Source organism: Dasypus novemcinctus, chromosome 5 (assembly GCF_030445035.2).
Source record: "Dasypus novemcinctus isolate mDasNov1 chromosome 5, mDasNov1.1.hap2, whole genome shotgun sequence".
NCBI lineage: Eukaryota > Metazoa > Chordata > Mammalia > Cingulata > Dasypodidae > Dasypus > Dasypus novemcinctus.
Window position 1 is genome coordinate 16,356,777 of NC_080677.1, and position 14,033 is coordinate 16,370,809.

The window sequence follows — 14,033 nt, forward strand, 5'->3', positions numbered from 1 at the left end:
TTCCTGTTCATACACTGGGGATGGATGGCTTGTTGCTTTAGGGCAGTGAATTAACTTAGAGCTTTTCTTACTTGCATTCTAGTCTGCAGACTATGTTCCAGCCACCTTGTCTAGAAGGAGATGCTTCCGCATCCTCTCTGCGTCATCTCTTTAGAATGGGCGTGGGTTCCTATGATGGTCACAACATGAATGGGGGTGGGGCAAGTTTTCCTGATGTTACTTCAAAACCCTGGAAGAACCCTCTTTTCTCACGTTGCCGCTTCCGATTTTCTAAAGGGAAAATAGATGCTGCCTCTTCCTGCTGGAGAAAATATGAACAGGTCTGGATTCCTTCCTCATCAAAAGCTCTTGTAACAGTTACCTTGTTCCTTTTTTTGTGGAACAGTCAAAATAAAGCAAGGCACTAATGCCGATATCAGACTTAACACTGATTTTTGTGAGAAGAGTGCTGGCCTGAGATCCAGCTCCCTTGCTTTCTCTGGACTTGGTGAATGCCCAAGCCCGAGTTCTCTAATTTTCATGTTTTTTTAGAGGCCGATTGGTTTTTCCACGCATGGTTCTTCAAAATACCATGTGGGCTTATAGGAATATTCTTACTTCCCTTCTCAAATTTGGACTTAAAAAGAAAGAAGAGTAGGCTCAAATTTTTGTCCAAATTGAAATAACCACTAAAGAAATGGTATCACCTTCACTGCTTTTCAGTTTGTGTTGTTGAGAATGAATTTCTTGCAGATCACAAAAGCCTGCCCAAGAGGTGTCAGCTCAGAGATTCCTGGAAATGTTCACTTCTCGACATTTCTGCTGTGCCACTCTCTCACCATAGCTTCATAAATAAGTTTGGGTTTTGTAATAATTACTTTTGAATAAGACTGGAAGGATTGATTGATTTTGCCCTTCTTGCAGAAAATTAATGAATTTGAACATCCTCTGTGCTCTTTCTCATTTATGTAGCAAGCACATTTAAATGGATCCTAGGGGGTTCTTTAACCAATGACACAGAGCTACCTTGTTTTGTAATAAAGCGCTAAAACAGGGTGGATTAATAGGTCACGCTGATTTCTATTTAAATATGAGTAATTTTACTAATTTCCGTGTGGGTAGGAAAGCCTCAAATTGCCTTGAAAAGAAATAGCGTTGGCTTGTGCAGACTTCTCACCCTTCCCATAATGTATATTTAGAAAATTCTGGATTTTTATTTCTCTTCCCCCAAAGTAGCATCTGAATAACAAATAAAAGGGCCCTTCTTTTTAATTCAAAATGCAAGAAGAGAAAGAAAGAGCACGTGGGAAAATCCTCTCCTCCTTTCCCCCCATATTTCAACCTCTTTTATTTTCTACTGAGAGAAAATTCATTATCTGATCTTCGGTTTCATTTATTTCCGTGCCTGAACTATGCACTTAGTGGAACTGGCTTCTACCAAGATTATATTCTGACAGGGTGACGGGGGCCAGCAGGCTGGGCCGTCGGTGTGCGCATCGGCTTTGGGGAGCGGCACGATGCTGAGAAAATGCCTTTCCCCCTCCTTGTCATTTCGTTCCTAAAGCCGGCAGCCTAAGAGGAATTGGCCGTCCCTGGTAGATCCGTCTCTATCCCCGCCTCTCCTCTTTATGGCCATACCCTCCGTGAATGAGAAAAACGGAGAGCACAAGCATTTAGCCTGTCACAGCCAGTTCACTGGATTATCCACACAAAACGCTGTCTATTAGAGAAGGAGTGGGGCAGCCAGGGGGTGACCCGGCTTGGCCATTCTAAAAATGGCTGTCCCCGGGGACTCCGCACGTTTGTGTGTGTGTGTGTGTGTGTGTGTGTGTGTGTGTGTGTGTTGTGGGGGGCGGATTTGGGGGGGATTTGGTGGGAAGGAATCCCCAGAAGGGATCAGGGTAGAGTAGTAGGTGTTCCTTAGCATTTAATTTCTTTGAGCCAAAGCTTACATCCTACCCTTAGCTCATGATGGCCGAGGCACTGGCTTGATCGAAACTCCGTTCTTTCCAAACTTTCTTGCCCGGGAGCGCTGAATTACTGACGGTTCCCTGAACAGGGCCAGCGAGGGTGGCGCCCGACAACCTGGAGCAGGCAGGCTGCCGCGCGCTCTCAGCGCTGCCTCCCAGAAAGAAGACTTGGCCTTGGAAACAGTGAAACTCAGATCTGGAAAGCTGGTGTCATGCACAACGGCTAGACCCTTAAAGAAGGCACACTTAACAACGTCTGATTTCACATTTCTTACCAACCTTTGCAATTAGTTTCCTTTCTTATTTGTGGGCAGCTCTGCCAGGTGACTGGTCAGAGAGACCAGATGAATTTGGGGGTGCCGTCTATTTTTCTTTTAAATACAACACCATGATCATAAGAAGTAAGTTTCAATGCTGATGTTAAATGTCGGGGTCAAATGGAAAATAGCATCATAGAACTTTAAGTTCAAATGACTACAGTTTGGAATTTCTTCTCATGGGGGAAGCCGAAAGCTGACTTTTCTTTTCCTATATTCAGAGTGCCGTGAAATTTCTCAAAGGTTAATTCTCTTTGTCCAAATGCATTCTATCTGCATTAGATGGCCATGAATTTAAAGTAAGTCATGCTGCAAATGTATATTCCTGTTGTGTTTTTTGCCCCCCAAGGCATCTGGGGTTGCCATAAACTCTTTTCTTTCACAGACAGCCTCTGCCTGTGATGACATTTGTCTCATACATGCCTATCGTGTCTGGTTTTCTTTTACCCAGGCCTTCTGCCCTATCTAGCAGCCCAACGTATTCGGACCTGCCCTTCATTAGGATCTCCCCTCACCGGAACCCGGCTGCAGCTTCCGAGTCTCCGTTCAGCCCACCCCACCCCTATATCAACCCTTACATGGACTACATACGCTCCTTGCACAGCAGCCCGTCTTTGTCCATGATCTCGGCTGCCCGGGGCCTCAGCCCCACTGATGGTAAGTCTCGGACCAGTTCTGTTTCCACAGTTGGTGCCACTCCCATCCTCACCCCCCACGAGAGGCCGTATGAAGTCCATCTCATGGCTGAGTGTTTCCCACTTGCCGGACGCTGTGCTGCAAGTGCGTTATTCCATTTCAGCATTACAACACCTCTCCGAGGTTGGTGCCATCACCTCCGTTTTCAGTGAGAAGAGCAGCATGCACTGGCAGCCTGGGTTTCTCCCGGCCAGTAAGTGGCAGAGGAGGAAATCAGAACCAGATCTCGCTGGCTCCAGAATCTTGGCTCTTGACCACTCGTCTGTTCTGCTGTCCCACCCATGTTTACACTGGGCCCAGAGCTGTCCACACAATGTGCTTGTGTAGCCTGGGTATGGTACTCAGCACCTGCTGAATGCCCTTTTCTGCTCTGTTTATCTGAGAGGCGCGTTTATGCAGATATATTTGTTAGAGCAGTGCTTCTCAAACTCTCCTGTGCATACAAGTCACCTGCGGATCTTGTCACATGGGATTCTGCAGTGGGTATGTCTGGGTGGGACGTGAGATTCTGTACTTCTGAAAATTTCCAGGCCATGCTAATGCCGCTGGTGCATGGCCCGTCCTCTGAGTACAGAGGTCTTAGAGAACATGATGGTTCAGACCTGTTGCATGTGCCCTTATCCTTGGCCCTGCCAAATTAAGACTAGAAGTGGGAGGTAGTGGAAGAAGGAAATAAACTTAGACTTGAATTCTGTAGTATTTGATGCCCACGTTAGACTCTCAAGGCTCAAATGACTTGATCATTAGCCTCCCAATTGATTACTTTTCACATGACTCTTTCTAAGTGGAGCTGTGTATTCCCAAACTGTCAAAATATAAACTATTCCTTCGATTCAGTAAACGTACATTCCATCACACACATTCCTACACGATTTCGTTTTCCTACAGTTGCTGGTATCCAAATTGAGGTCCAGAATTGCATATACATTGTTAACTGCAGATATGAGTTCTCTGCAGTAGATTGATTACTCATAGCTGCTCTTGTTTCCAAGCAAAGAGAGCTGCTACGCACTTCATCTCACCGAGCAGTGTGTTTGATGTGACTTCTGTACGCTGTTCACATTGTCCACATAAACAACTTCCCGAAACTCCTTACGCACGGTGGGAAGCTGCATGAGGTTTCTCAGTAAACATTGACTCCCTTGCACTTCCAGGAATAGCTATCCCCGACTAACAGCTGTTGGCTTAATTTTTTCCTTCTGATTCAGTTCAGTAAATATACTTGCAAGGTACTTAAAGAATATGCTGCTCCATTTAAAAAATAAAACTCTAAGAGAGTCAAAAGGACATGAGTTCCTCTGCTTTGGATTTGATCTTACCTTGAGAGAACTGAAGAATCATTTCCACGGAGGGTTTTGAGAGTTCATGGAAATGACTGTCAGAGCGGCAAACAGAGAGAGAAAGAGAGAGAGAAGAAAGCAAACAATGGGCTCAGAATTGTGCCTGGCTGGGGACAGTCTAGTTGGGTCACTGGAAAGTGTTCTTTTAGTTGCTCTACTGAAAAGCATGCTTCTCATCTCCTTTCTATAGCATTTGATGATGAATATAAATATACCATTCTTTGATTGGTTAATCTGCCTTCCTTTTCGTGCCTCACAAGAGTCCAATTAATACCCAATCAAATAAAATTGTCACTAAGATTTTTCTCTCTAAGATTTCTTTTTATATCTTCATCTTTAGCATGGATGATGGATGAAGAGTATATGGGCACAGATGCAAAACATGCACAGGTTCTTGCTAGAATGCCCATGTTTCTACATAATGATTATAAAACCAACTTTTATCGATCAGATACAACATGGTAGGAGCTTCACATTCATTATTTTATTTATTGCTTCCAGCAACTTCAGGTAGCTGAGAAGTGGTAGAGCTGAGATTTGAATGCAGCTCTCCCTGAATCTGGAGGCCACCCTCTAAAGTCCTGCAATATCTTGCCTGTTTTTGCACATAAATTGACAGGCAGAAGCCAATTATTAACCCTCTCTTTTAAAGCTGAATCTTTACAGTAAATTGCTCCAATTGATAGGTGTATTTTCTTTTTTTGATTTTGTAATGGAAAAAAGAGAAAAAAGCTTTAAAATTATGGAACACAAAATTGTAACTTATCATTCAGTTGTGCAGCATTAAAGCTTTTCCGTTTTTAAATCAGGCTCCTCACGCTACTGAGAGTTAACTCAGCCATTCTTGTCTGAAAGCTTAGGGAGGGATGTAGATGTGGCTTCAGGGATTGGGTTCCTGTCTACCATGTGGGAGGCCCAGGGTTTGATTCCTGGGGCCACCAAGTGAAGGCAAGCTGGCCCACGCGGCGAGCTGGCCTGCACAGAGTATTGGCCTGTGCAGAGAGCTGGTGCAGCAAGATGATGCAACAAAAAGAGACACAGAGGAGAGGCAATAAGAGACACAGCAGACCAGGGAGCTGAGGTGGTGCAAGCAACTGAGAACATCTTCCCCACTCTGGAAGGTCCCAGGATCAGTTCCCAGTGCCACCTGAAGAGAAGACAAGCACACACAGTGAATGGACAAAGAGAGCAGACAGTGAGCACAAAGAACGAGAGTGTGGGGAGAGGAGAAATAAATGAACTAAAAAAAACTTAGGGAAGTATTAAGTATGTCTAGAAAGATCCCAGAGTTGTCTGAGTTGTCTACTATTGTAAGAAATGCGAGCCTGCAGTGACTTGATAAAAGCAAGTTTTTATTTTTGGTTAGGGTGGCAAACATGGAACCTAGTTATGTACATATATGCATTTTAATGATTTTGACTTCTCAATGATTTCTTTAAGCATCAATATGATTGTAATTGTATTTATTCTATTCCTTTCCTTCAGTTTTATTTGCAAATAAAAGATACCCGGAGGGCTTTAATGAAAACACTAGTTGGATTGAAGAAGGTTTCCTATAATGAGCTCTAAATAGAAATCGCTGATGTATGCTTCATGACAAGGGGACCTTGGGTGTCTTAAGAGAAGCTTCTGGTTGCCCTTCTTCCAGGCAGTAACCAAACCTTTCTTGTCTTCTAGCCCCCCACGCAGGGGTCAGCCCTGCAGAATACTATCATCAGATGGCCCTGCTAACCGGCCAGCGTAGCCCTTACACAGACATCTTCCCCTCTGCTGCCACCGCCGGTGCTGGGGCCATCCACATGGAATACCTTCATGCCATGGATAGTAAGTGATGGGGCTGTTTCCGGGAGCCATCGGGGTGGCACGTGGTAGTTCACGAGACTTAGAGGAAGCCGCAGAGGGGAGGGCTTGTCTAACTCTCCAAACCAGGAGAGGAGGAGGAGTAACCACCTCCATTTGCAGCTCTGGTAGGGCTCCCTTAGTTTCCTAGGAAGCTTCCACAGATTGAGCCATCCTGGGACTCCCTCATTTGCCTGAAGATAGCGATAAGCCGGAAGGTGCAGATGATGTAATTTGGCAGCTCTACAGTAACTGGGAAGAAGTACTCCTGCCCTGATTGTCTTAATAACAAAAGGAGGGGAGCAGATTTGATAACTTTTTTGATCTACGTGATCCATTCACTCCTTGGTTGCATGGAATTATGCTTTAGAAATTGATTTAAAAAGATACCTCTACTTTTAAGATTATTCACATTAAATTATCTATCCATCTATCCATCCATCCATCCATCCATCTAAGGAGGCACTGGGAATTGAACCCACGACCTCATCCATGGGAAGCAGGCACTCAAGCACTGAGCTACACCTGCTCCCCTAAATGATTTATTTAGTGTGTGTGTTTTCTTTAGATTAAATATTAAAAATTATATTTCGCTAAGCCCTCTAATTGCTGCTGAATATGTGTGAAATCAGAATAGCTACTTCCAGGGCAAAAAAAAAAAAAAGAAATCCGATGAACAGTTTCAGATCAGAAGGAGCTACTTTTATTGCAGTTCATAGTAGTCATAGGAAATGGTACCTTTTGATGTATTTTATATCACTTATTTTTGGGTCCCTCACAATTTAGGATTATCTTTTGGGTCACATAGCTAGACAAATAGACAAATAATAAGCCTGTGATTTTCCCTTTGCAGAGCATCCAAGAATTGTCATTCATTCACATTCTTTAAGTAAACCTCCATTGGAAGGAGGCAGGAAGTGAACCTAAAGTGGCATTAATCGATGAAAACCCACTAACTGCCTTTCCAGTAAGATGACAATGTGACTTTAAGTAGGGCATATACATTCACTTTTGTTCACGTGCTTGTTTTTCCTAGTTGTGGCGATGAACTTGTGCTTTTCTTTCACCCACAGTCTATTAGGATTCCTCTTGGGTCATGGAGTGTGCATTTGGGAACTTTCTGGCCACAGTTAGTAATTCAGCCTTCAGCTTTGGAGTAGAAAGAGGGTGAAATCTACAGGCTTCCCGTCTTACTAACATGAACAGAGGAACATAAGCTTGTATTTGTGTGCACTGGGGAGTGCATGGCCACACACAAAGTAAAGGAAATGCGTTACCTCTTCTGGAAGAATTTTGTTGTCTGGCTTTTGTAGAGAGAGAGCTTACATTCCAGGTTCATCATAACCACTTTTCAATTAGGGATTGTTGAAAAAAATAAGTTCAGTGTTATTATGCAAATTAGTTATTTAAAATCTGCAGATAAAAATTAAAATAAGAGCGAATCCTTGGAGGGTCAGCTACTTTGCCTTCCCTGTTTGATGAGAATGTGTTTAGTCAGGCAGTGGTGGATTTTATCTAAATAAAGGATGAAGCTACCCTTTTACTTTGTAAAAACTAATTAAAGGAATTTTAACTTGCCTGAGTATATGGTAAATTGATTGTCATTAAGTAGGAATTTAGATGTCCTATCATTCATCACTTAAAAAGAAACCTCCTTTTTCTTTGTCAGAATTTTTTATTACAATAGAGAAACAAAACAATTAACAGCAAGCCAGATTGGTGATGTCTAAAACAACAAGGATGCTCTGGCTTATAACTGAGCAATGGAGCAGCATGATCAGTGAAGAACTGAGCCACTTCTTTTTCAGCTGTTTTTAAATGCTCAGCTTGTGCTCCAGCATGTCCTTTCAACAAAGGATTCCAAGCCACTGTCCAAAATGCTGGCTTTCACTTCATTTACTTGGTTATTAGGGAGACTGGGAAGAGCCTAAAGTACTATATTCCTTCCCTCTAAAATAATTGAAATAGCACTCTAAAATAATTGAAATAGCACTTGGTTAGACAGAACATAAGAAGATGGGTACTCTGAATTTAAATCCCAGGAGATTTTTCCAACTGAGAAGTTGAAAATCCATTTTCAGTCCCTACATTGGATCCCCACCTGCAGTGGCAGATTCAGAATGGGATCTAGGTTGTCACTTGGGTCTGTTGTTACTGATCTGCAGGACTCTAATTGGCAGAAATTGGGTTTAGATGAGCACATGACTTTTAAACATGCCATACAGTGGGCATATCTGGGTCTCAGCCAGCTATGGGATAGGCTATTTATATGTAGCCCATTTGAATAAACAAGTCTGTTTCATTGCTCTGATTCTACCATTCTGGTTTAGAGTGACCTTAAAAGACATGGGGGTGAGTAATCCCTTTAAGGAAGATCCTAGGGAGCGGGGCCCCTGAAAAACCACACTATTTATATTTTTGGAAACAGACATAAATAAGAGGCAGTTGTATTAGTCAGCCAAAGGGGTGCTGATGCAAAGGACCAGAAATCGGTTGGCTTTTATAAAGGGTATTTACCCCAAATAAGGGGTAAAAGCTTACTGTCCCAAGGCCATGAAAGTGCAAGTCAGGAACCTAGGAGGAACCTTCTCACCAAAGTCAGCTGCCACATGTTGAAGCAAGATTGCGGGCTAGCTCTGCCTGGTCTCCTTCCTCGGTGCCCTCTTCCTCTTACGCTGCGGGGTTCGCCTCTAAGCTACCAGGTGAATGGCTCATCTCTCTCCGGGGCCCCAGGGTCAAAAACCATAGCGCTCTCTCTCTTCCCATGTGTTTTTTTGAGTTAGTGTCCCTTTTTATCAGCCCACCAAGGGGGCGGGGACTCAACCTGAGTCTACTGAAGGTGAATCAAAACCCTAATCTTAACAGGTAATTTAATGAAAGCCATTTCAGCTGAATCTAACATAATCAAAGGCTATCACACCAGACGAAGAGGTTAGTTCACAACATAACCTTTCTCTCTTGGGGATTCACAAAAATAATCTCAAACTGTCACAGCAGTCTTGGAGGAAAAATAAAGAGATGTTCCAGCCAGGGAGCAGGCAAACTGAAAGTTTCCATGTAAATGATGAAAAAAAAGGTCATGCTAAACCATGGGGCTCTCTGTGTGGCTGATGCAAGGAGACTGGGAGGCCTCCAGTGTTTTATAGCATCATATGGCCTTCTTGTCTCTTCAGCCACTGCTAGGTGTAATCTAAAAAATGACAGATATTCTAGGGGTTGACCTGCTTGGAGCATCCTGTTGGTTAGAAACTCTGCCTCTGGGGACCAAGTCCCATGGAACAGGGTTATATCAGGGATTATATGGCATTTGACAATAAATCTGGTTTGCCTTTGTAATTGTTTGGAAGTGGAATATATTTATTCATTGAAAAACGTCTATGATAAAATTATCCTCTCTCAGTGAGGAAATATGAACCATTTATGTTTAAGGTAGTTATCATCGTAGAAGAAAGATGCTGATTTAAATACTAAAAGTTACATACAAATATTTGGGATTGCTAATTTTTGTAGAAACTGGCCAGAAATCATGCTGGTAAGAAAAACTGTTCCAATTAAAGGAAGCCAATTAAGTGCCACTTTCATCATTCAAATAGTTTTCCAGATTTTTTTTATACACTGCTGCCTATTTTTCCATAAATATAAAATATTTCTATACAGTCCTACAATATTTTTTATAAAATCGTTTACATTCATGTATTCAACTTATATGTCATTAAATTACCTAAAGCAGATGGGATTGTTATCTTGGGTTGAGGGCCATCTCTGATGCAGGAAATATTGCCAGTTGATTATTCTGGAGTCCTAAGGTATGGACTTTTTTAATAAAGGAGGCTTACTTGCTACTTCAGTTTTTTAGGGACCCAAAAATAGCCACATCTCTGTAAACAGGTACAACAATACTTTGAAATCCTCCATTTTTACTTGAAACCCGTCATGCTTTGATTTGCCTCTTACTGAGTGGAATTGTTAGTTTGATGACTTGGCAATGTAAATGTGACCTTAGAAAAGGCAGAAACTGGCCAGCGCACCTTGCCCTGACTTTAATAACACTAATATCAACCAATGCAAATGGGCATTTAATTTTTAAGTCTTTGGGTGAAAATTTGTATTAAGTTGACTAAGTTGACATGGATCTGAGTGTAAGTTACTAACCTCCAGATTAGAATTTCATCGATGGAATCTTCTTCAAGGCTGAAAATTCTAAGGCATTATCCCCTGTTAGTTCTGGCTGGATAAGTGAGCTCCAGAGAAGAAAATGCCTTGGACAGACACACTGAATGTCATCATCATGCTTCCAGGGGTATATATTCCCCTCCCCACTTTGGAAAGTCTGGAAAAGAAGACAACATTCAAACATAAGTTTCTTGGAACTTACGCAGTTAGATTATGGGGGCTTTAGGGTGTGGTTTCTCAACTTTGGCACTATTGACATTTTGATCCAGGTAGTACTTTGTCTTTGGGTCTGCCCTGTGCATTGCAGGATGGTTAGCAGGATCCCTGGGCTCTACCCACGAGATTGCAGTAGCTCCCCTCCAGTTGTTATCAGATATCTCTAGATGTTATCAAATGTCTCTGGAGCAGGAGGAGGGGGTGAAAAATTGGCCCCAGTTGAGAACCACTGATTTAGAGTAATGTACTTGTAAGTTGTTTTAGTAAAGTCCACCATGAATCTGATCACTACAAAAATCATGGACAAATGAGGACATAACTGAGCCGAATTTTACATCTTAGGATACTACACTTACAGTCTTTCCTTTGGCTCATTGCCTTGAAATGGTGTGTGCTGAGTGTTGTGCATCTGTGGGAACCACTGTCTTTGTCGCTTGTGGTGAATTAACGATGGGAATATCTAAGCAGCCGTCAGATTCATAAATCACTAGAAATAAGCGGAATTACACATAAAAGTCTTTTCCTTTTGTTTAGTAATTTATCATTTTGCTTGCACATTAATAAACAGAGCTCCCCCGAGGTAAGCCCCTGGAAGATAAATATTTCTCCCTAATTTCCTCAATTGTAGCCAGTAGATCACATGTAGGAGGAGAGATGCCCTCTGCCTTAGGTTGCTGGCTGCTTATCCTTCACTTTGCATGAAATAACAGGTAGAGAGTACAACTGGAAGTAATTAGGTTCTGTTTTGTTTATGTAACAGGCAGCAGATTTTCCAGCCCCAGGCTACCAGCCCGGCCGAGCCGAAAGCGCACGCTCTCCATATCGCCGCTGTCCGATCATAGCTTTGACCTTCAGACCATGATAAGGACGTCTCCCAACTCCTTGGTAACGATTCTCAATAATTCCCGTAGCAGCTCTTCAGCAAGTGGCTCCTATGGCCACTTATCTGCAAGTGCAATCAGGTATGTATTTTCCTGAAGCCATGACGTGTTTCTTTAATGAAATGTCCCTACTCGAGCGCACCCGTAGTCATGTGTTTCAAATCCCAACCACCTATAGGGAAGAGAAGGCCAGCTTGAAACTGCATCTGAGCTGCATTGTAGGCCAAATAGCATCCCAATGCATGGCAAAGCTAAAAAAGATTGTTTTTGGCGCTCTTTAGTAAATCACCCATGTGTAGAAATAGCAGTTATTTCATTTTGATGAAATCTGCTTCTTAGAGGCAGTGACCATGGCAAGTCCAGGCCTTCTCTGGCTAGTAAGAGTTCTTTTACCTGTTGTATGCCACATAGCACATGCACAGGGCAGGGGCAGAAATAAGGAGAGCAATCCTGACATGTCTGGTTCCATAACTGCTCAACTAGGGAAAGGAGTATATTGGCTGGCAGGAAGACAAAAAAAAAAAAAAAAGAGGGTGACAGCTGGGTCTTTATTCTAATGGAAAGTAAATACAAATGACAATGGAAAGCCGGCAAACGGATATTTCCTTTGTTTTCCTGTTATTTTTAGTAAATTTGAATATTTCTGTTTTGACCAGAGACCTTTGCTGCCTTTGCTGTAAAGTGAAAGCCTTTGACACTCTTAAATGAAGTACGGCTTTTGTAAACATGCTTAACGTGAAATACTTTTTGCTGGCAATGATAAAATGGGCTGATGGCAATAAATAGGGAATAAGAGGAAGCCAGTTCATTAATTTTAGGTGGGTTTACACTGCTTTTATTGGCTAATCATTCACTTAAAAAAAAAACTGAGTTTGATAGCAAGTGATTGTTTTAGGCACATAGTTAGATAGCATTGTAATTAATTAATTAAGCAACCCTAATCATAAACTTTAGCTCTCATTTCCCCTAAGATTATCATCGATAACTTTTTAAAAATTCTTATTGTGGTTTTATTTACAAAGGTAACAAAATTTGCTCTTTTAACCAGTTTTAAGTGTACAATTCAGTGACAGTAATCACATTTACAATGTCGTGCTGTCATCACCAGCATCCACCAGTAAGAGTTGTTTCATGAACCCAAACCGAAGTTCTGTGCCCACTAAGCAATAGCTCCCATTATCTCTTCTCCCCAGCCCCTGGTAACTTCTAATCTACTTTCTACCTCTAGCAATTGCTTATTCTTGCTATTTCATGTAAGTGGACTCATATAGTATTTGTCCTTTTGTGTCTGGCTTATTTCACTTAGACCAATATTTTCAAAGTTGTAGCATATATAAGAACTTTGTGCCTTTTTTTGGTCATTTTTTAATTAAAAAAATTATTGAAGTGTTTCACATATATGTAAACATACATAAAGAATAAGTGTATAGTAATAGTTGTGGACTTACAAACCAAACATTCATAACATCATACAGGGGTCTCATACATCAACCCACTACCAACACCTAGCATTGTTGTGAGACATTTGTTACTATGATGAAAGAATATTGTCTGAATCTTACTACTCACTATAGTCCTTATATTACATTTGGTGTATTTTCCCCCAACCCACCCTATTATTATTTTTAAATATATTTTTATGACAGAAGTTGTTGAACTTTTAAAACAATCATGCACTTGTGCAATATTCCCATACAATACCCCTCTGTCAACACACTGCACCATGGTGGAACATTTTTAATAGATTATAAGATAATATCTTCATACTATTACCAGGTCCATAGCATACAGTTAGCACACTTTTTTCATACGCCAGCCTTATCAACACAGTATGTCTTTGGCTTATATGCATGAATAACCCATAATCACTGTTAACCACAGACCATAGGTCACTCCAGTTGTATTTTTCCCATGCTTCTCCACATTCCCACCACCCTGCAATAGTGATATACATCTGCTCTAGGTCACAAAGAACACTCTTGCATCTGTACCAGCAACCACAATTCTCATCCACCTCTGGGTTTACTGTGTCATTCAGTTCCTAGATTATTCTCTAGCTTTCTTTCAGTTGGTATTTATATCCCTAGATGACATTTTCAGCCACATTCTGATTTATAAACCAGCTGTTACTCAGTGTAGTGTATTACCATCAACTCTGTACATTTCCACACTTTATTTTACAATAAAGTTAATTAAAATTTCTACATATATTAAACATCAGTAGTCCATCTCAGTCCTCTTCTTATCTCCTTTAAGAATCCTCCACCTACCACCAGGTCTTAAAGATATTTTCCTACATTTTCTTCTAGAAGTTTTGTAGTTCTTGCTTTTATATTTAGTTTGTTGATCCATTTTGAGTTAATTTTTATATAAAAGGTTTGAGATAGGGATCCTCTTTCCTTCTTTTGGCTATGGATATCCAGTTTTCTCAGCTCCATTGTTGAATGGATGTTCTGCCCAAGCTGGGTGGGTTTGACAGGCTTGTCAGGTATCACTTGACCGTAGATGTAAGGGTCTGTTTCTTAACCATCAATTTGGTCCCATTGGTCTATGTGTCTATCTTTATGCTAGTACCATGCTGTTTTTACCACTGTATCTAAGTAATATGATTTAAAGTCTGGA

The 14,033-nt window shown here is 41.5% G+C and overlaps 1 protein-coding gene across 12 annotated transcripts in view; it reads left to right on the forward strand.

Annotated features, from left to right (window-relative positions):
• The window catches only part of GLI3 (GLI family zinc finger 3), a 285,033-nt gene that overhangs the window by 186,082 nt on the left and 84,918 nt on the right, over positions 1–14,033 (forward strand). For all 12 annotated transcript variants that reach the window (XM_071215080.1, XM_058296748.1, XM_023586074.3 and 9 more), the window contains 3 exons: positions 2,718–2,923; positions 5,980–6,126; positions 11,291–11,492. In XM_071215080.1, the coding sequence (XP_071071181.1) occupies positions 2,718–2,923; positions 5,980–6,126; positions 11,291–11,492 (555 nt within the window). The remainder of the gene's footprint in view (positions 1–2,717; positions 2,924–5,979; positions 6,127–11,290; positions 11,493–14,033) is intronic.